The 21,107-nt window shown below is 28.7% G+C and overlaps 3 protein-coding genes across 7 annotated transcripts; all 3 read left to right on the plus strand.

The window, feature by feature from the left end:
- Positions 1-1,027: 1,027 nt before the first annotated feature.
- Positions 1,028-9,442, plus strand: LOC145192361 (glycine receptor subunit alpha-4-like). Of its 5 annotated transcripts, XM_090095654.1 has the most exons (11): positions 1,628-1,698; positions 1,862-1,957; positions 2,537-2,628; positions 2,901-3,010; positions 5,242-5,309; positions 5,396-5,622; positions 6,248-6,330; positions 7,569-7,706; positions 8,479-8,631; positions 8,743-8,930; positions 9,007-9,442. In XM_090095654.1, the coding sequence occupies exons 3-11, from the start codon at positions 2,585-2,587 to the stop codon at positions 9,208-9,210; spliced, it is 1,215 nt and encodes a 404-aa protein (XP_089951780.1). In that variant the 5' UTR covers positions 1,628-1,698; positions 1,862-1,957; positions 2,537-2,584; the 3' UTR covers positions 9,211-9,442. The 5 variants fall into 5 exon arrangements, 4 of the variants coding, with proteins under 4 accessions (XP_089951775.1, XP_089951780.1, XP_089951769.1 ...); XM_090095649.1 differs by lacking the exons at positions 1,628-1,698; positions 1,862-1,957 and adding an exon at positions 1,028-1,192; XR_016454917.1 differs by lacking the exon at positions 1,628-1,698 and having other exon boundaries at positions 1,745-1,957; positions 8,479-8,606.
- Positions 9,443-15,308: 5,866 nt separating this feature from the next.
- On the plus strand, positions 15,309-16,983 carry LOC149894717 (uncharacterized). Its single transcript, XM_090078984.1, has 3 exons — positions 15,309-15,644; positions 15,824-16,448; positions 16,531-16,983. Exons 1-3 carry the CDS (start codon positions 15,309-15,311, stop codon positions 16,869-16,871), a joined length of 1,302 nt encoding a protein of 433 aa, XP_089935110.1. The 3' UTR covers positions 16,872-16,983.
- Positions 16,895-18,257, plus strand: LOC149894718 (uncharacterized). Its single transcript, XM_090100872.1, has 2 exons — positions 16,895-17,508; positions 17,667-18,257. Exons 1-2 carry the CDS (start codon positions 17,001-17,003, stop codon positions 18,200-18,202), a joined length of 1,044 nt encoding a protein of 347 aa, XP_089956998.1. The 5' UTR covers positions 16,895-17,000; the 3' UTR covers positions 18,203-18,257.
- The last annotated feature ends 2,850 nt before the right edge of the window (positions 18,258-21,107 follow it).

The raw sequence follows: 21,107 nt of genomic DNA on the forward strand, positions 1-21,107 counted from the left end.
TTTTAAAAGAAAATTCAGACCTATAATTTAAGTTTAGTGATGGGTTGCCAAATGATTTTTAACTTCAAGACGTCATTGCCTATTTATAGCTTTGGTGACAAAAAAAAAAAAAAAAAGAAAAAAGTGTTCACCATAAATTTTTTTAGGGCAGGCTCTTTTGCCGAGCCAGCCCGCTTTCCATATAAACAGGCCCTTAGTGCAAATGAAAAATCAAGGTATGTGTATCAGCATTTCAACAAAAACGTAATAAAATCATTAGTAATAAATCAAGGATGTTAAATATCATTGTTCCAAAAAGCATGACTTTTGGGGAAAATATAAGAACAAGAATTGTTTGCGATGCAGAGGTCTATGTTTAATTGCTACAAACAAAATGAATTATCTTCATACACCTTGTTGTTGAATTTGCATTAAATCAATAAAAAAAAAAACAGTATATGGTTTATTACTGAGGGGTTCGGATTTTGGTTATTATTGAGGGGTTTGAATTTAACTAATGGTAGTAATTTTGATATACATCAAAATCACTATATATTAATACGTTTTACTGATTATAGTAAATTTTTACTATTTTCAACAGATTTAGAGCAATGTTACACTTTGCTATTAAGTAAGAACAATATTTTAATGAAAAATGTCAATGAACTTATCTATCAAAGAATAAGTAAATGCACCAATATAAAACCTGATACACTTCTATTCTAATATGTCTCATATTTTTGTTTTCTTTGATGTAAAAAGAAAATTATTAAAGTTTTCCTTCATTCCAATTAAAAACGTCTTGAGGTCAGTAAATTCACATGTTAAAGCAGAATAAGTGAAAAATATTTTTCCATAATTAGATTAGATTATTATTCTAAATAAAAAACTCATTGTACGTTGGTTCGCTGCAGTAATCTTATCAGCGGAACTTTTATTTAGCAGTCCTATTTTGATATTGCAATTCAGAATCAATGATCCAAAACTAAAACAATAGATATAGGTAAGCTTAGAACAATACATCGATATCGCATATTTCCGAAACAATGTGATTTGGTATTACTTATGACACAAAGATACATTTGTTTTGTAATTAATTTTGATAAAAAGTGTATTTCTGTCCAGTGGTTGTAGAAGCGTGAGAAAGAAGAATTGATTTACGGAACGTTCCCAATCTTCTCAATATTAAATTTAAACTGTTATTCGTATTTTGGTAAAATGTTGTTTGAATTTTTTGTTTGGATCTTGAAATAGCTAAATGCAAATTTTTATACTGTTTGTGGCACAATTTTATATATGGTTCTTAGATGTATTTGCTTTTGTAAAACCCTTTGCAGTTAAATAACTGTTCTTTTGATAAAGTCTGCTGAGATAAGCTAAGGTTAAAAATGGAATTTATCCGTTGATTGTTCTTTTAAAGAACATAAATTACAAGCTGCGCAGCGGTGATGAAGGACAAGATTCTTAAATTTTAGCTTTTAGTAACTATTTAAACGAATAAATTTCAGCCATAAGTTAAAAAAAAACTGTTTTCGACAAAACGTTTCGCTAATTGATTGAATATTAACATTTTATTAATATGGTTTTTGATTTCAACCTCATTCAGAACGAAATCAATTGTGTTATCTTAAAATACAGCGATTAGGAAACCTTTTTAAAAAAAGAGGAAAGTTATGTTTTTTATGAAAAGAAAAAAAAAGGAGAAAAGAGTTAAGAGGGGTAATTAATATGAAGTTTAAATTCTTGTTGTTTATAATTGGCTCTCAGCTCCTCTCTTTTCAACAAACAAAATAAGACCAGGTTTGTGCGGACCGTAAGAACTAATTCAAACAAATTCTTAGTTCTCTATTTTTTAAAATAAGATTATTTTATATTTCATAAGATGGAATTCAAGCATTATCATTTATACCAAAATGTATATGGAATGTTTTGGACCTCTGTATTAAATCTTATCAAATTACAAATTAAGTGGAAAGAGGTCAGTGCATTATATTTAGTTGTTTGTATTTAAAATTTATTTTCACTAATTTTCTATTATATTTAGGTAGAAATATGCTTTGTTATTAATACTAAAAATAAACCTTTTGAGTGCTAAATACACAATGCTAACTATAAAAACTCAGTTGAATTTTTAATTATTCTGCAGTCTAAATATTGTAGTAAAAAACATGAAAGAGATCATTAAACTATAAAATGTTGAGAATATACTTGACTTTTGGTCAAATCAACTTGACTTTTGGTCAAATCAACTTGACTTTTGGTCAAGTATATTCTCAGTATTTTATAGTTTAATGTTTATTTAATTGTTTAAATATGAAAAAATTATTTTAAATTAAAATGCATTTGTAAAGAAAATGACCACTTTAGAAATGATTTAATAATTCTATAAATAATTTGTAGTTAAACATAAACACTGTTTATATCCTATGTTCAGAATAAAGTAAGACTAATAAATTACTTTTTTAAATTGACATTATTGGTAGGACTTAATACAAATATTATATTTGCATCCAAAAAATGTTTTACTATATTGACATTCAAATATTTTTGTTTTTAGAAAGAAAATCCTGTAGCTTACTTCACTATAAATTAATATGCTCTAAAGATGAAATGCACACAGTTTTTGGTCATGGCATTATGCTTATTGAAGTAATTTTCTCATAGTCTTTATATAGATAGAAAACACTTGACTAATAATTTCTGTTTTTTACAAATAAATTTTAAATACTGTATTATATATATATATATATATATATATATATATATATATATATATATATATATACATACATACATACATACATACATACATACATACATACATACATACATACATACATACATACATACATACATACATACATACATACATACGTACATACATATGCATATATATGTAATATAATGCATAATATATCTAGGGAAAGCTTGCAGGCATCCAATAAACTTGCAATGAATTTAGAAAGAGCTCAAAGCTTACTGGATTCAATATTAAAAGAATACAGAAAAGAAGTTGTTCCTATATTTAATAGTAAGTTTTCAAAATTGATCTTAAAATAAACTTACAAAGTTTAGCTGTACAAGTTCTTGTTAAAATTTTATACAAGTTAGAATCTTGTTTTGTGTGTGTGTGTGTGAGAAAAGATCATGATAACTATTGTTTTACAAAAGAATGCCATGCATATAATTTAACATTGCATTAAGAAAAACAAACGGAATGTTTTCTTTAACTATTTTTTTAGTTTTCTTTTAATGGCATACAAATAAATCAATGTTATTTATTCATTTCATAGCACTAGTTTACAAAATTTTACCTTTTTTTCTCCTTTTTTTTAAATTGCTTTTTGTTAATTTTTTACACTTATCTCAAATTTGTTTCTTAAATTCTATTGTGTTTTGTCAGTCATGGTATTTAATATTTATCAGTCAAGTAACTGAGAAAGTTTTTTTTTGGAAAACTTATCACATTAAATTTGAAATCTAATGAATATATTTCTAAATGCTCTTAAGCATAGATATTTTTTTTTTATAAAAAAGTGTTAGTGTCTGTCTATCAGTAATTAGCCAATATTTTAGTACTCCATTTCTTCTCAACATTTTTCCATACTCGGAGGTAGTTCATACTCTACATCCTTACCTGGCTGCACATTGGGTCTACTTTTTCATACTCATCAAATTCTATGTTTTCAGGGCTATTTAAATATGATTTTATTATTGAATACAGGACAATTAGTAAAAACAATAATAAGAAAAGGCAAATATATATAGCATTAGCAATTATGTATGATAGGTGCATTTAGAACACTCTACTTTTATATAATCAAGAAGTTATTTGAACTAATGGAGCTTAATCCCAGAGGTTTTTATGAGTGCAACAAGCAGTGCTAGCAAGTTTACCTGCAATTAAGCTGTTTTTTTTAGCAAAGGTTGTTTACTATTTAAAAGAACGAGGTAAAATGTTAAAATCTACTTTTAATGGGATTCATTTTGTTACATTAGTTTTCCTGTAGGGCCTACATGTAATAATATGAGCTTTTAATGGAGTTTGAATGTTATTTTTCAAAAACAAAATTATTATATATTTGTGCATTATATATCTTAGCTTTTCAGTAAAACCATATTTGTGCTTAGTTTCTGTAGTTGACAAGTGTTTTTTAACTGAGTAGTAATATGTTTGTTACAATGTTCCACATGGACACCTCAGATTTTGATAACACTTTTTGGAGCGCTATATTCTGAAAATTTCAGTTTAATACTTATGTTATTCTTTGAGAATTGGCTATTGAAAAATCAACCATTTTGTATGAAATCAACCCACTTGAGCAAAAATTGTTTTTTTTTTAAAAGTTATAAGGATTAATACTTTTGTAAAAATTGTTACATAAATAAAAAAAAAAAAAACATTTTGAGACTTTATTTGTTCCATTTGCCTTTATGTAAACATTATGTAAAATAATTCAATATGGAGACTCTTATACAGTAATTGATTGTCGTCTTTTTTGGAGATTTTTAAAGCAAAAATTAATACATTTCAATCATCCATTTTTAGCCATATGCCTTGAAATGAGCACTGAACCACTCCTTGACTGAAATTTGCTTAAAATGCTTTCTTCTGTAATAAATTCAGCAAATAATAGCTGAATATTTCTGTACTGTCCAAATTTAACTTCTTTCCATCTAAAAAATGATTTTCTGGTTTGTCCAATGAGTGTGTTCCTGAGTGAACTTTTTTGGGTAATTAATTTTAGCTTATGACAACAAAAGCTTATACTTCTTTTTTTTTTTTTGTATTTCAAACAACTTTGTTTCTGTTATATATATTGAATACTAATATATAAATTATTTTCATCTTCTAATTTATGAGCATAATTGAAACTATTTGTACTTCTAACTTTTTTTTTTTTTTTGCATATTTAAGTTGCTGTTATTAGGCCAGTTTTTTTAGCTTTAATGGTAATTTTCACTACTTTTTAGAAAAATCCTAAAATTTTTTAATTCAGAGTGTATTTATTATAAATAAAAACTAGGCATTGAAATATTATTATAATTGTAAGAAATTTCAAAATATGTAGTGGATCTAGCCATATTTTGTCCACTGTATGTATAAATTCTACACTACATGCATAATAAAGATATTACATTTCTATGTTAAAGTATTATATATTGGTTTAATCTTAAGTTTCTGTTAATGGTAAACTTTATTATTAAACTCTGTTGCATATTTTTCTTAACATTAAAAACCATATAATCTTTTATATGTAGATAAACCTGTGCTTGTTAAAACCAATCTTTGGATAAATGATATGGTACCTTTAGAAAATATTGCAAAGGTATCTTTTCATTACTTCTTTCATTATATTGGGAAACACAAGTAATAGACAAAATATAAACTATAACAGCTTCATTTACTTTGCAGCATTTCAGTGTAGACTGTACACTTCGCATGAGCTGGGTAGATAAGAGACTTGCTTTTGATGAAAATGATCCTGAATTGTATGCAGCATTTGATGAAAAAGTTTCCAAACTAATATGGATCCCTAATATTTATTTTCCTCTGGGGAAAAAAGGTGTTTTTCATGATGTAATTGCTCCCAATGTGTTTGTTCTTATTTATGGAAATGGGACAGTCAAGTTTAGTCAAAGGTGATATATTTTTTTTCATTTAAAAAATATATTTGAAACATAGAAGTTGTTACTTATTTATTAAGGATAAGTATATATTTTTTTGAAATCAATTAAGACATTTTTTTTATATTATCAAATTTATCCAGTAGCTCAATATACAATTTAGAAAATATTGCTTAGGATTAAAGACATAATTTCTTCAATAACAATATCATCAATATCTTCCATATTTGTTTCATATTTGTTGTACTTGTTCTTAGGAAGTCTTTTTTTTTTGGCCAAATTACCTAGGTACTTTTTTTAGAATAATTCAAAAAATACCCTTTATATAAATTATTCTTTTGATAACCATAAGACCAAATGAAAAGGTAAAATAATTAAGGTGCTGAAATGATTGTCATTTTTTTCACCTTCATTTTCTTTTTGTTATTTTTTGTATACTAAAATGGGTTTGAATCACAAATCACCTCTATAAATGCTGTGAATGAAAACTTATAAAACAGTTATTTTTTTGGAAGTATTTAAAATAGTTATTTCATTTTAATTGTTTATGTGAAAAATAAGAAATAAGAAACTTTTTTAAGTTTTTAGATAGAAATGTTGTTAAGGCCTTAAATGTATGACATAAACAATTCTGTCTTAGGCTGAGAATTTTGTCATTCTGCCCAATGACCTATCAGTTTTATCCTTTTGATATTCAAGAATGCAAATTTAAGCTAGAAACTTGTAAGTAAAAGTTGCTTATCTTTCTTTCTTATTTAAAAAGCACATTTTTTTAAAATCTTGTTTTTAAATCTTTGTTTTGAAAGTGATAAAAATGCTTCACAACCTTAGTACATTTTTAAAAAATCTAGTATTTATTGTAAAGGCATATTTTATGCATCTCTGACTGCAATTTATATAGAGGAGTTGATATACTGAATTTCTTAAACAATAAAAGTTAAAAAAAAAAACTTCAAATAAAATATCAACTCAAATTCTTTTTGCATGTGTGTGTGTGTTTGCTGCATAAACTGGACTGTAAATGTTAGTAGAGAGCTTCTCTACTCATAGTTATATAGAAAGACATTCCATTTTTGTTCCAAAGGTTCTATACTTTCCTCATGGGTTTTGCCACTATTTTTTCATGTTTTGTTAAGTTTTTCTAAAAGTCATTCAAAAAACAACATTTTGTTGAAGGCTAATATTCAAATACTGAGTTTTTGAATGCTTAATCTCAAATGCTGAATATTGTTTGTTATTGTTAAATTAGGACTTCATTTTGATAAAACTATAAGTTTTAATTGAAATTTAAATAACACTTAGACCAAAGTGTAAGGTTAAATTTTGGATTAGAAGATCAAAGTTTTATTTCATATACATTGTATTCTAAAAGTTTGCAAAATTTATTCTAAAATATTCTAAAAGTTTGCAAAATTTTGTTCTTGTAAAATTCAGATCTATCAACCATTGTTATGAGTTATTACCATTCAATTTGTGGAGTTAACTAACTCACTCTCAGTAGAAAAATTATCATTTCTCATATGCAGTTTTATGCTGAAATTTATGCCACAAATACTCATTGCAGATATAGTTAAATAAACTTTTTACAACAGAAGAGATCACAAAAAAAAACGATTATGGGTTGAAAGTATGTAGATAAAGTCCTGCTTACAATGTCCTTGGTCAAACTAAATTACTTTTTGTATGTCTTCTGTTCTGGAAATAAGGTGACATATTGTTAAACTGTTCCGTGTGAAAGAAAAAAAAATGCAATGCTCTTTAGATGTTAAATTGATCTTTACAAATTAATCGATTGAATATCATGTTGAATTTGCTTAGAATTTGTATAATATTGCATTATGGATTTATAACATAACTAATAAAAGGAATTTTCACTTTATTTAATATATCTGTAATATCTTTAAAGGATTATTTATTTGTTAAATGTTAGATTCTAGACTCTTTTTTTTTACTCTTAATAGTCGGACAATCAAAGTCATATATCAACTTAAAGTGGATGGATGTGCCAATTGAGCGTTCTGGAGAAGATTTGTTCATACTGGACTATAGCCATGTTAGAATAAGTACAAATGTTACCGTTCGTTACGGAGATTATAACAGTGAGTTTATTTTTAGTAAGGCAACCTATGTTGATATACGGCCAGAAGTTCGATTACTTTCATCATGTCTCTGCAGCTATTTTTAGCTCATTATTTTTGTTTTCGACATTCCATTTTACTTTGCAACGAATGACAATATTATCGTTTGCACATTTAAAAAATATATATTTATATTACTCTTTGCTAATTATTTTAGCTGTCTTGATTGACCAGCGTTACAAATTAATTAGTGACAAATTTTATGCTCTGCGATCAAAGAGTTTTTTTCTAAACTGCCAATGATTTATTTTACTTCTGGAGAACTTTTTAGTTTATTATGACTTATTTCGTATGACCATCGTTAGCGTCATCATTAGGTCCGTTATTAAACCAAGTTCTTAATGAATTTCTAATGTTTTAACAAATAATTTTAATGAAAAAAGTTTGTTTTGATCTTAATAGATTTCAGTTCTTTCCCATCTCTAACAAAATAGGATAATTCCCTAATATTGTTTAAGCTATACGGACACCCGATCGCCTTATTATCTTCTGATTCAAATGTGGCCATTTGTTGTAGCATAAGTGGTCTTTACGAAAAAAAAGATTAAGTGATTAGGCTTCTAATAGGGTCAGTTTCATTCACAGTATGAGTAATGTAAGCGACTTATGTGTTTGTGGCTTCCATACCGTCCCAAGTTACCCAAATGCGGTAGATTCAGTTAGCGTCGTATAGATTTTTAATAGTGATTTATTATGTTGCATTATTTTCTTAGTAAAATGTGTTGTACTTTAGTGTCGTTCGATACTTTAGTCGTAAAGTTTACTTTACATCGGGATTTTTCCGCTCATTTTCTTCGAGATTACTTTCCCTGTATTCTTACCGTGGCGCTGAGTTGGGTTTCATTTTTTGTGGATTACAAGGTAACTCCTGCTAGGGTGACTTTCGGTAAGTCAATAACAGCGCCGTTGATATACTTTGATTCCGTATATATTGTTTTTCCTTGCGTAACTATGAAACGCGAACCAAAAGAAACTTCTAGGTAATTTTCATTTTCAGGCATTACAACAATCCTAACAATTGTGACAATGAGCAATAGTATCCGATCAACGGCTCCAAGTGCTAATACGATACGTAGTCTCGATTATTACATGATGATTTGCATGTTATTTGTATTTGGAGCACTCGTGGAGTTTGCAATTGTGGGGATTACAGATCCAAATATGTCTGTTTCTTGGTTAAAGAAGGTTGGCAAAAATTTAGATACATGTTTAAAAGTTTAAAATAGTAAATTCAATCTAATTACTTATTTCTTTCTTCCAGAAACAGCCATTTAAAAAGAATGTAAATCATACAATTTTATCTTCTGGACGCAAAGGAGTCGCGTTGGGGCCGTTCGTATTTTATACCGACCACACACACTTTATTGATGATTGTGCCAAAGTTGCGTTTCCTTGTACGTTTTTGTTTCTAAATGCCATCTACTTCGGCTATCATCGAATTCATCCTGAAACTGTGGACTATTAGTAAATCAATCCAGAGTGTTTACTTTGTATCTTTCAAAAACCTGTTTTTGTTATTAAACTAGATTTGTTGTTCTTATTCAGAAATTATTTGAAGCTGTTTAAATATAGTATTAGCGACTTAAGGTGACGATCAATTTCCTGTTGGCTTGAAAAGATTTTCTAGTGTAAATCTTTTAATCATCATATAGGATTGTAAAGGATTTTCTAGTTTAAGAGTAAAAGATTTTTCATCATATTTATCTTATTTCATCGGATTTATCATCGTATAAAATTTTCTAGTTTTACTTTTAATCGTCGTAAATAATGTTCACCTTTTATTTATGAGAAGCAATACCAACCTAAATAGTTTAAATTTCATCGAGCTCTAAATATTTATAAAATGTGCATAAACATAAAGAAAATAGTTACAGAGGTAAAGAATAAAGTTAAGCGTAACTTTTTCACATGAAATATGAGCGCTACATCAAGTTACACATATTAAGTATTTATGGACATAGTTTATAACTTTTTCTTATAAACAAAAGTAATTATAAATTCATAAGGCAAAAAACATTGACAAAATAAAGTTAAGCTACTAGGTTCACTACGAAATCTACCCTCCCTGCCCTCCTTTTGACGTGTCTGCTTAGATTCACTATAAAATAGTCTTTTTTAAGTTTGAAAATTTTGTAAAATGAAAAGCGTGAAAAAACCTTGAGAAGCAAAACAAACGAAAATATAAGCATTTAATGTATTTGAAAACTACTTCAATGGCTTAAGGATAATTATAATAGAGATTAAAAAATACCCTAGACGTTTTGGGTAAAGTTTTTGTTTTTAATTTAACAATCGCGTGCATTTTTACAAGTAAAGAAATCTACAAAGGCTTGAAGTATTTTAGATCGAAACCAGATTTATATTCAGAAGAGTGAATCAACTATATTTACAGCCTACGGTCTATTCTTTAAGTAAAGAAAGTGTTTTCACGGTTTTAAAAGATAAAATACACTCTTGGGGTTGATGCCCAAAATGTGTATTTTTAAGCAAGTTTTACACCAAGCAAAGTATTAGTTAAGTTACACCCAACAAAGTGTAACTTCTGAGATTCTTGAAAATGCTGCGATGAGAGCTTTGCTTTACTGTATAATGCTTTTTGCACACCAGACTTAGATAGCCAAGAAGCTGTGATTTCGTCCTCATTAAAAAACTTTCAATGCTTTGAGAGCAGTGTGAGTTTTTGCGAAAGATTTTGTGTCAAGTCTCGTAGCAGTTTTTGAAGAAAACGTTTTTTTCTGAGGAAGGTTCAAACGGTGTCGAAAATATGAGCTTTCGTCTGATGATAAAAAAAAAAACTCAAGCATTTAATGCTCAACTGTTATTGATTCTTTTTCTTTCGAGTTTTAACTCCTGGAATTAAGAAATTGATTACCTCAGTAAACGAATATATAATTTTTGTAAGAAAAATTAAAAAAAAAAAATTATTGATACTTTCGATAGAATCATTTGAAGACTACAGGGGAATAGCCACAGCTGTGTGTTTTTTTCTACGTTATAGAAAAATGGAGTTTTAAGTTTGAAGACTTAAGTGGTGTTTAATATTAATCATTTTTTAAACGCCTCGAGATTGCCAGACAACGGTGGTTTTTCAATTGTATTTTTTCAGAAGTAATAGGTATGTATTAAACATACATTGAAATGCAAAAAAAGCTGCGTTTTGCGTTTGCGTTCCGAAATAAAAACTCACACGCAAACTCAAACGCATTTGAAGCAATTTATTGCGTTTAATTACGTAAACGTAAACGCAATTTACGCAAATAACTGCGTTTACGCACGCATTTAATACGCAACTTACTCATATAAAATGCGTTTAAAAACGTAACTCAAACGCAACTTACGCGTATAAATGCGTTTACAAACGGAACTCAAACGGAACGTACGCATATATATATATATATATATATATATATATATATATATATATATATATATATATATATATATATATATATATCTGTTATTTAAATGGAGAAAAACAACATTTTAATAGTACTTAAAGTTTCGTGCCTTACGGCAATCATCAGCTATTAATTACAAATTAAAAACGTAAAAAACCGTTTAAAAACGAATCAAATTTACGGTAGAACGAATTCTGACGTAATGAGCAAAAAGACGCAATCATTTAGTCTTCAGTATCAAAAGAGGATAAAAGGAACTTGTTAGCATGTCGACATTTAGATAATATTTCGCTTCTTTTGTTGAGTAGGTTGTTTTCTTTATGCGATAAAATTTCAAACTTCTCGTGAAGGCAAAGGTTACAGGTCTTGGTTTCAGGGTTGGAAGGTTTGCATCGCTTTACAATTCTCCACTTTATTATAGGTGTGATGGCTTTTTCTTTTAATTTCCAAATTTCCTTTGAAATTACGCACAAGAGCTTTGTATTATTTTGATATAATACATAACCAATCAATATATTTGCTCCTACTAGTTGAGCACTCTACTCAAGTTCGTCCAGTAAAATGGAAAAATTCAATTTAAGATACTCCATCAAAAACATACCAATACCATCGGAAAAAGAATACAAACTAAAGCTAATCGAGAAAACTGAATCATTTTTGAAGAAGATGAGGTGGAAGGCGTTATTTTTCATTAACAGCAAACTAACTTCTAAAGACGATCATAATTATGTGATCTATGGAATCAATTCGATAAAATGTCCACCGCAAATAAAAGAAATGGCTTCTTTCGAAAAGGACGTATTACATTTAATTAGAACAATAAAATTTAGAAAAGTCAAAAACACGTTTCAAAATAAAATGAAAAAGGACATAAAAACCATACAAATGTCTAATAAATCGCTAATAAAGGCTGACAAAACGTCAAATATGTACAAGCTATCTAAAGAAGAATATAACCACCTTTTAACTAATGCTATCACCACCACCTACAAAAAAGGTGACACAAAACTAAAAGACAAAATAAATAAAGAAGGGAATAACATTTTGCGGAACCACGATGTTTATAGTAAAATCAAAATAAACGGTTCTTCTGGATGTTTTATTACATTGAAAGACCACAAAGAAAACTTTATCAACAACCCTACTGTTCGACTCTTAAATCCAGCAAAAAACGAGGTAGGAAGAATAAGCAAATTTATTTTATCTCAAATCAACAATGAACTCAAAAGTAAGCTCCTTGTAAACCAATGGCAAAGCACCTTAAATGTTACCGACTGGTTTAAAAAAATTAAAAACAAGCATCTCTACAAATTTCTAATTTTTAACATTAATGATTTTTATCCTTCAATAAGTGAAAAAACTCTCAACGCTGCAATCAACTTTGCCGAACAGCACCTTTTAATAAACTCGGAGCAAAAAGCAATAATAAAACATGCAAGAAAATCTTTACTTTTTAACAACAATGAAACGTGGATTAAGAAAAATGGGGGGCAGTTCGATGTTACAATGGGGGCTTACGATGGTGCTGAAGTATGTGAATTAGTAGGAATCTTTCTATTATTTCAACTTTCTCAATATTATAAAAGTGAAGATTTCGGGCTATATCGTGACGACGGGCTAGCAATATTTAAAAACAAAAACGGCCAGCAGATGGAAAAAATCAAAAAGCATTTCGTGAAAATATTTAAAAGTAATGACTTTCTTATTTCCATCAAATGCAATATGAAAATCGTAAATTATCTTGATGTGACACTTGATCTTAATGATAATTCTTTTCGACCTTACTCGAAATGTGATAACGAACTGAGTTACGTCAACTGTGATTCCAACCATCCACCAAGTGTTATCAAAAGACTACCTCGCACTGTTGAACTAAGATTATCTTCAACTTCATCAAACGAACTTATTTTTAAAAATGCTACTCCACCTTACGAAGAGGCTTTAAATAAAGCAGGCTATAAATGTAAACTTAGTTATCAACATCATGTTGCCACCACTAAAAATACAAAACGCAAGCGAAACATTATATGGTTTAACCCTCCATTCAGTCAAAACGTGGAAACAAAAATAGGAAACCGTTTACTTGCATTGGTTGACCTTCACTTCCCGGTAAATCATAGATTGCACAAAATTTTTAATAGAAATTCGATCAAGGTAAGTTATAGCTGTATGCGAAACGTAAAATCCATCATTAATTCGCATAACCACAAAATTTTACAAGACCAAAAAAGCATACCAAAAAACACTTGCAACTGTACTAACAAAACTACTTGCCCTTTAAACAATCAATGTTTATTAAGCAACATCGTTTATAAAGCTATCGTGAGTTCCGAAAATCTTGAACTCAAAGAAAAAGTTTATTTTGGCATTAGCGAGACACCATTTAAACTAAGATATGCTAACCATGTAAAATCTTTTAATACGGTCAGGTATAAGAATGATACAGAACTTTCAAAGGAAATTTGGAAATTAAAAGAAAAAGCCATCACACCTATAATAAAGTGGAGAATTGTAAAGCGATGCAAACCTTCCAACCCTGAAACCAAGACCTGTAACCTTTGCCTTCACGAGAAGTTTGAAATTTTATCGCATAAAGAAAACAACCTACTCAACAAAAGAAGCGAAATATTATCTAAATGTCGACATGCTAACAAGTTCCTTTTATCCTCTTTTGATACTGAAGACTAAATGATTGCGTCTTTTTGCTCATTACGTCAGAATTCGTTCTACCGTAAATTTGATTCGTTTTTAAACGGTTTTTTACGTTTTTAATTTGTAATTAATAGCTGATGATTGCCGTAAGGCACGAAACTTTAAGTACTATTAAAATGTTGTTTTTCTCCATTTAAATAACAGATATATATATTTATTGCTCTATTATTATAATATTGAGCACTCTTTTACGCACAAGAGCTTTGTATTATTTTGATATAATACATAACCAATCAATATATATATATATATATATATATATATATATATATATATATATATATATATATATATATATATATATATATATATATATATATTCCGTATCATAAAATTTACAGTAAGAAAGATCGTGTATATATAGCATATATATGTACGATATATACTAAAGTTACTTACTTTGACTCAGTCTTCTCCCCCTTCGTTCGTTGCACCTTACAGTTTAATTTTTTCATTTCATTTTTTTTTAACAATTGTTTTTATTCTCTTCTTTTGCTTTCTTATTTTTTCAAGTTTAGGATAGGGTGGGGCAAGATGTCCATAAAGTCAACATTATTAATTTACCTATGTCTCACAAATGCGCAAGGGACTTGACTTTAAGAACATCTTGCTCCACTAAAATATACAGAAAATTAGTTGTATTATTTGTATGATTGTAATAAAGAAATATTTGTTTTGTGGGTAATTTATTCCACAATATTTCAAGTATAAAAACTTTAAAACTCAATCAATAAAACTAGTTTATTTGCAATTAGCTGGTTTTGGATGAAGAAAAATGCCATTTTATGTGGGGGGCAAAACTTCCTGTGATTATTTAGTGCTTAAAACTTTTAGGTAAGTTTATTTCTTTTGAAACAAAACATAAATAATTAAACTAAATATATACAGGGCGTTTTATATGTAAGAAAGATTGCTTAAAACGGGCAATTAACCACAAAAACACTATGTTATTGGTCAGCGCACGAGCACACTTTAAAAATTGCTTAAAACAAAGGAAAACTCATTTTCCGCTCACAAATTGAACACAATAATACTCAGTTGTATACGGTACTATTATTTTAATCAAAACTATTTTTAGAAAAAAGTATAGCTTAATACCTTTAACTAGCAAGCTCATTTCAATTATTATAAAAATCTGGCTATATTCACTCAATTTAAAAACATAATTCACTCATTTTAAAAGGAGCCATTATAATGAGAAATTAAATATCATTTTTAACAAATTTGATTAATAATTACTTTTTAAATTCGTTATAAAATGACCTAAATACATGTAAAACACGTAATAATTTGTTTTAAGGGATATGTCTAATGGCATTTCCTTATAGCTTAAGGAAGTTCCTATAGGCATTTCCTTATGGTATGCAGCTTATACATAAAAGTATAAAAAAAAAAAAAGTTTAGGAAACAAAACCAAGTTTTACTAAATCGTTTCATAAATATCTAATTTAATATGACACATCAATCTCGCAAGAGTAAAATCTATCATGAGGATATCATAAAGTCTAGTTCAAAAAAGCGACATGAAGAAGATATATTGCAATCACAACAGTTGCAATTGCAACCTTATTTATCTCAAAGTTCGTCTGCATCTAAATCTGGAGAAGCAATTTCAAAAAGAACAAGATCTGTAAATCCTACAAAAACGACGAAATCTACTATACAGACAACAAGTGCTGCGTTGACATCATTATCGGGAGAGTCTTCGAATAATACTTCAGTTTCCAATATTTCTATTCCTCCTATTCAGCAAGACCCGAGATTAAGGTTTCAGGGTTATAGTCTTTTGGCAAAATTATCTGAAGACTCGTGTAATTTGATAAAGAAAATGCAAGATCTTGGTCAAAGAAACATTTTTCTCAAAAAGAAGTTTATTGTAAATTTAACTGAACGGGTAATTAAATTACTTTTTCTTAGATTTAAAATGTTATTAAGAACAATGTAGCGTATGATTTTCATATATTTTAGGAGTATACTTCTTATCTTCATTTCACTACATCTGATACTCAAATAAATAAATCACAAAATGGTGTTGAGTTTTTCTGCATATTGTGTAATCAAAAGTTTACTGCTCGTATTGGTCGAACATCCAACATTAAGAAGCATTTACAAAGAAAACATCATGACATTTTGGGTAAGTGGTTTGACTCATACGATACACTAAACAAATCAAATAAAAAGCGAAACGTGCTAGATGCCGATACTTTGAACGCTATCAAGTTCTTTATTACATCAAACTGCTCGATTAATGCATTTAATAATCCCTTTTTGAGGAAAATAGTCAAAGTTCCACTTCCTTGTGCAAAAAGTTTTGGAGAAAATTTGATACCAGAAACGATGGCAAAATTATCAAACATAATTAATGAAAAATTAGACGATGCCCTGTTTGTCACTTTATTTAGTGATATATGGACATCTCCTGAAATGTTGGACTTTATTGCAGTTGGTGCAACATTAACGAACAGTGATTTAAAAAAAGAAATCATCATTATTGGTATGGAACAGATGACGGGACGTCACAATGCAGAAAATATTAAATTAGGGATTGAAAAGATTATAAATACCTTTACCTTCAATAAATCAAAAATAAATGGTAATTTTTTAAAAATTTTATAGCTTTAATTACTGTAAATACAATGAATTTATTGATTACTTAAGTTATATTTATTTAATAGCTATTACATGTGATGAAGGGAGCTCATTTGTCAGACTATTTAAGCAATTATTTGAAAAGTCTCAAGAAGATAGAATTGAAGAGACGAAAGGAGGCGATAGTGCATTTGAAAATGATCCATTGCTGAACCAAGAGGTTGCCCTTTATATTGAAGAAGCAGATAATGAGCAGCTAAAAATATGTGAAGATGAAGTCTTAAGTATTGAAATTCAAACCTCTGATGAACTTCTTGAAGTGCTATTAACTGAATCAAGGAAGCTTACTTTTACAAATGTTATTCAGTTAGCCAAAACAGCTGAGGATGTAAACATCACTTATGACTTTAACGAAGATAACGAATAAGATCTTCAAAGTGCTGAACTAATTAAAGATCTTGAAATTGAATTGGGAGCATCGAAACTACCGCGGCTTTCTTGCGCAGCTCATAAAATAAACATCGCTGTACGAATCGCTATTAAGAAACAAAAATATATGTGTCGTTTACTTGCGACGCTTTCAAAGTACGGAAGAAGCATCAATCAATCTATAAATAGCGTTCAATACCACATAAAAAATGAAGCTAAATTACAAACAAGCTGTGATGGAATTCGTTGGTCAGCTGCTTTCCTAATGTTACAGAGTTTTCAAAAGGCTTACAAAAGAAATGCATTTGATCCGGAAAATCAATGCCCAATCGAATTAGATAAGATTGAACTATACCTACAAATCCTTCTTCCAGCATACCAGTTCAACTTAATTGTACAAAAAAATCTTTCATCGATTGCTGATGTTTTGCCTGCATTGACTATTATGATTTCAAAATGGAGTAGAATGGAGTTACAAGGAAATGGAAAAGAATTTGCTAACTTGTTAATTTCTTCTTTTAAATTAAAGTTTGAGTATGAACTTAACTCAGGAATTTATCAAGTAGCATCACTGTTGAATATCTCAAAGCTTAAATTGTGGTTCTTTAGACCTGATTGTCAATTTATTGTTAAAGGTATTTAGTTATAAGGTTTTATTAATTAATTAAGACAAAGAAAAAGTTTTAAAATTTAGTTTAAAAAATAGTTCTTCAAAACCTAATTTATAAGTTTAACTACTTTTATATATTAATTTATTATATTAAAGTTTGTATCGCAACCTAAAATTATTTAGGAGCAGTAGAAAAGCTACGCGAAGTTCTGAAATTCTTTACACCACGTAATATTTATCAAAGTGCTTTAGAATCGCAACCAGGATGTGAGCTTACACAAGCGAAAGAACGATTGAGTTCAAATGATCAGCAAACTGATTCGCTCAGCGGATTTATGCTAGATGATAACTATTGCCCAGAAGCTCGGCAGCCTAATTTACAACTCTATTTACTTGAAATCGAAAAAGAAAAACTTTACTTTTTTAAGCAAATTGAAGAGAAAGGACTTGCTGTATCTGTGTATCCTTCTTATGATTTTTGGTTCAAAAATTCTAAAATGCCAATTTTACGAAATCTATTTGTCACCTTACTAAATATTCCATCATCAGCAGCTTTTATAGAGAGATATTTTAGTACTTCTGGCTTTGTATGTGAAAAGAGACGAGGCAACATGACTGCTGATCTGATTATCAGTCGCTCATTGTTAAAAGTAAACTTAAAACTTCTTGAAAGTTTAAATGATTTTTCGGACGACGATGACTCAGATAGTGAAATGTAAACTTATCATATAAAGATAATATATTTTTTGAACTTGAAAAGCACAAAAATAAAATGAATATACAATGCAATAGTTTCAATAGTAACACAACGGTTTAAATAAAAAGTTATATAATATCTTTGAATTAAAAAGTAAAAAGTAATTACTTAACTATTCGCGTTTTCTTAAAAAGACACATTTTTTATAATAGATTAGGTAAGTCGCATTTGTGTCAAGTTTGCAAACCCATTTATTCGCGTAAGTTGCGTTTGAGTTCCGTTTGTAAACGCATTTATACGTGTAAGTTGCGTATGAGTTACGTTTTTAAACGCATTTTATATGAGTAAGTTGCGTATTAAATGCGTGCGTAAACGCAGTTATTTGCGTAAATTGCGTTTACGTTTACGTAAGTAAACGCAATAAATTGCTTCAAATGCGTTTGAGTTTGCGTGTGAGTTTTTATTTCGGAACGCAAACGCAAAACGCAGTTTTTTTTGCGTTCCAATGTATGCCGGTAATTCACCGTATTTTTTTCTAAAGGCTTAAATAGTAATAATCTAAACACTGAAAACAACAAAAAGCATAACAAATGAATATATTAGTAAAACAGCATCAGTTTACAGGTCCATCCTAGTTAAAAATAAATAGATTAAACAATCAAAAAGATTTTTTTTATATAATAAAATGTAATTAATTCATTTATTATACATTAACATTTTTGTACTTTAGCGTAAACATAAACAAACATAAAAATAAAGAAAACTTCATTTTTAAAATAAGAATAATTAATATAGTCAATTCTTTTCAAGGAGCATAAATTGTTTATTTAAGTAAGCACTTAAAAAACACATTAAATTTAATGTTTCGTCGTTTAAACTTGTTCTGTACCTTGTGCCAATTAAACCTGCTGCAGAAAAAGCTCATTCCGACTCTACACTGGTTGGGCGAACTGCTGAAATTTACTTTTGGAATTTGTTTAAATATTTTCCTTTAATATTTTGTTCCTTGAAGTCAATTTCTTTCCTGACTATATTTAAAAGACCGGATGTTGTCGTCGGATCACTAATCTCTTCGTGAGCAATAGTTATCTTTTTTTTTTTTAATTACTAAATCAAGTTTTTCCTTCATTGACATTGCTTGACTTGATGTCGCCACTGCTGATAAAACCGTAGATTCACTAGTTGATTCAGTTTCATACACTTGCACAACTTCAGCTTCAGTAGTTTCGGAATCGTTTTTTAAAAATTGTTGAATGATTTCTACAATATTTTTTCCATAACCAATTTACTTGTTGTATTAAACACGCCATAATTATTTTCATTATTTACAGCTGTACGTGGACATGGTTCATGAAAATATGAATATATATCAGAATATACGGTTCTTCTCTCACTTATTCGAAATATTAAATCTTGTTTCAATTCATTACTTAAGAAATTATTTTGGTTACTTAGTTCATCCAACATGAACCTAATTGTCAAATCTGCAACATATAGATTCGTGTCCCTTGAACAGAGAGCTTCCACAGCTACTTTAACAGGTTGCAAAGCCATTATTATACTTGATACAACATTGAGATCATTTTCTGATAAATCTATATCGGATTTGATATAATTTAGACTCTTACGAACACAATTTTTAATCTCATAAATTCTTTCCAACATTATCAACATACTGCTCCACCGTGTTTTTGTGTCAAGAATTAGCGTAAGTTCTTTTTTAAATTCATCCTTAACATGTTTTTGGAGGATGTCATTTTCTGTTGGTGATCTACGGAACATGATAACAATTTTTCGAATTTTTGTTATTATTGGACCTATACTTTTATGTTGAATTGATGAATCAGTAGTTGATGTATCCTCAATAACGTCAAAAACCCCAATATCTTCCATTACATCGTCCTCTTCATCTTCACCATGTTCAAATTCAGTAAAAGCCACTTCTTGATTTTCTACGGAAATATTATCAGAAACAGATCTTTTATACAGCACCTTAATTACTGATAACTGGATGCCGTGGGCTAAACAAAGTTGATGATTTACGTCCAGTAATCTGCCTACCTTTTTCAAAATACACTTAAAGAACTTAGTATTGCGATAGAAAATTATATTTTCTATCGCAATACTAAGTTCTTTAAGTGTATTTTGAAGATACGTTATACATTTTTCAGCAGGCATCGATCCTTTAATCCTAAATAATCCGAGTTTCCAAAATACATTATCATACGAGTAGACATTCACATTCATAAACCTTCGATTTTTGAGAGATGTCCATTCATCGAAAGTCAAGCTGAATAATTCACCACGGGCTATTCTTTCTGATAATTCTGTAACGATTTGTTTTCGGATTTTGTCACCGTACTGCAACAACATTTTCATAATTGTTTTTGGAGACTTTGGGCAATCATATTCTTTGGATTTAAATAATTGCTGAAGATTGTATGATGTGCAAATCTTTTTAAATGATAAAAAATCTCGTGCTTTTAGTCGTGCTAAAACAGCTGGAAATGAATTATCAATCGTTTTAATAATGTTGAAATAATTAGAAATTTTTTATCTAGAATTTGTATCATTCGTAACGGAAGTTGTGGTATTGATATTAGAACAGCTAGCTTCTGCATCATCATGTTTAACTCTTTTTAGCAGATTAATTTTATGTTTTCTGATAAGGTGATTGTGCAAACCACTTGTGCTGCCGCCAGAGTAGGGTTAGGACTATTGTAATTGTAATGAAAACAATTACAGTAACAATAGTTATTGTTATTGTATTAACTTAATTTAGAAACAATAACAATACTTGTGATTTACAACTATTGTAATTCTGTAATACAATAACAATAAATATTGTATTGCAATTCATCTTTATAAAACAATAACAATATCTGAAAAAAAAAGTATTGTAATGACCCACTACAATAACAATAAAT

Source organism: Hydra viridissima, unplaced genomic scaffold, assembly GCF_058129835.1.
Source record: "Hydra viridissima isolate aposymbiotic clone 2 unplaced genomic scaffold, HvirCarnegie_v1 scaffold_1, whole genome shotgun sequence".
Lineage (NCBI taxonomy): Eukaryota > Metazoa > Cnidaria > Hydrozoa > Anthoathecata > Hydridae > Hydra > Hydra viridissima.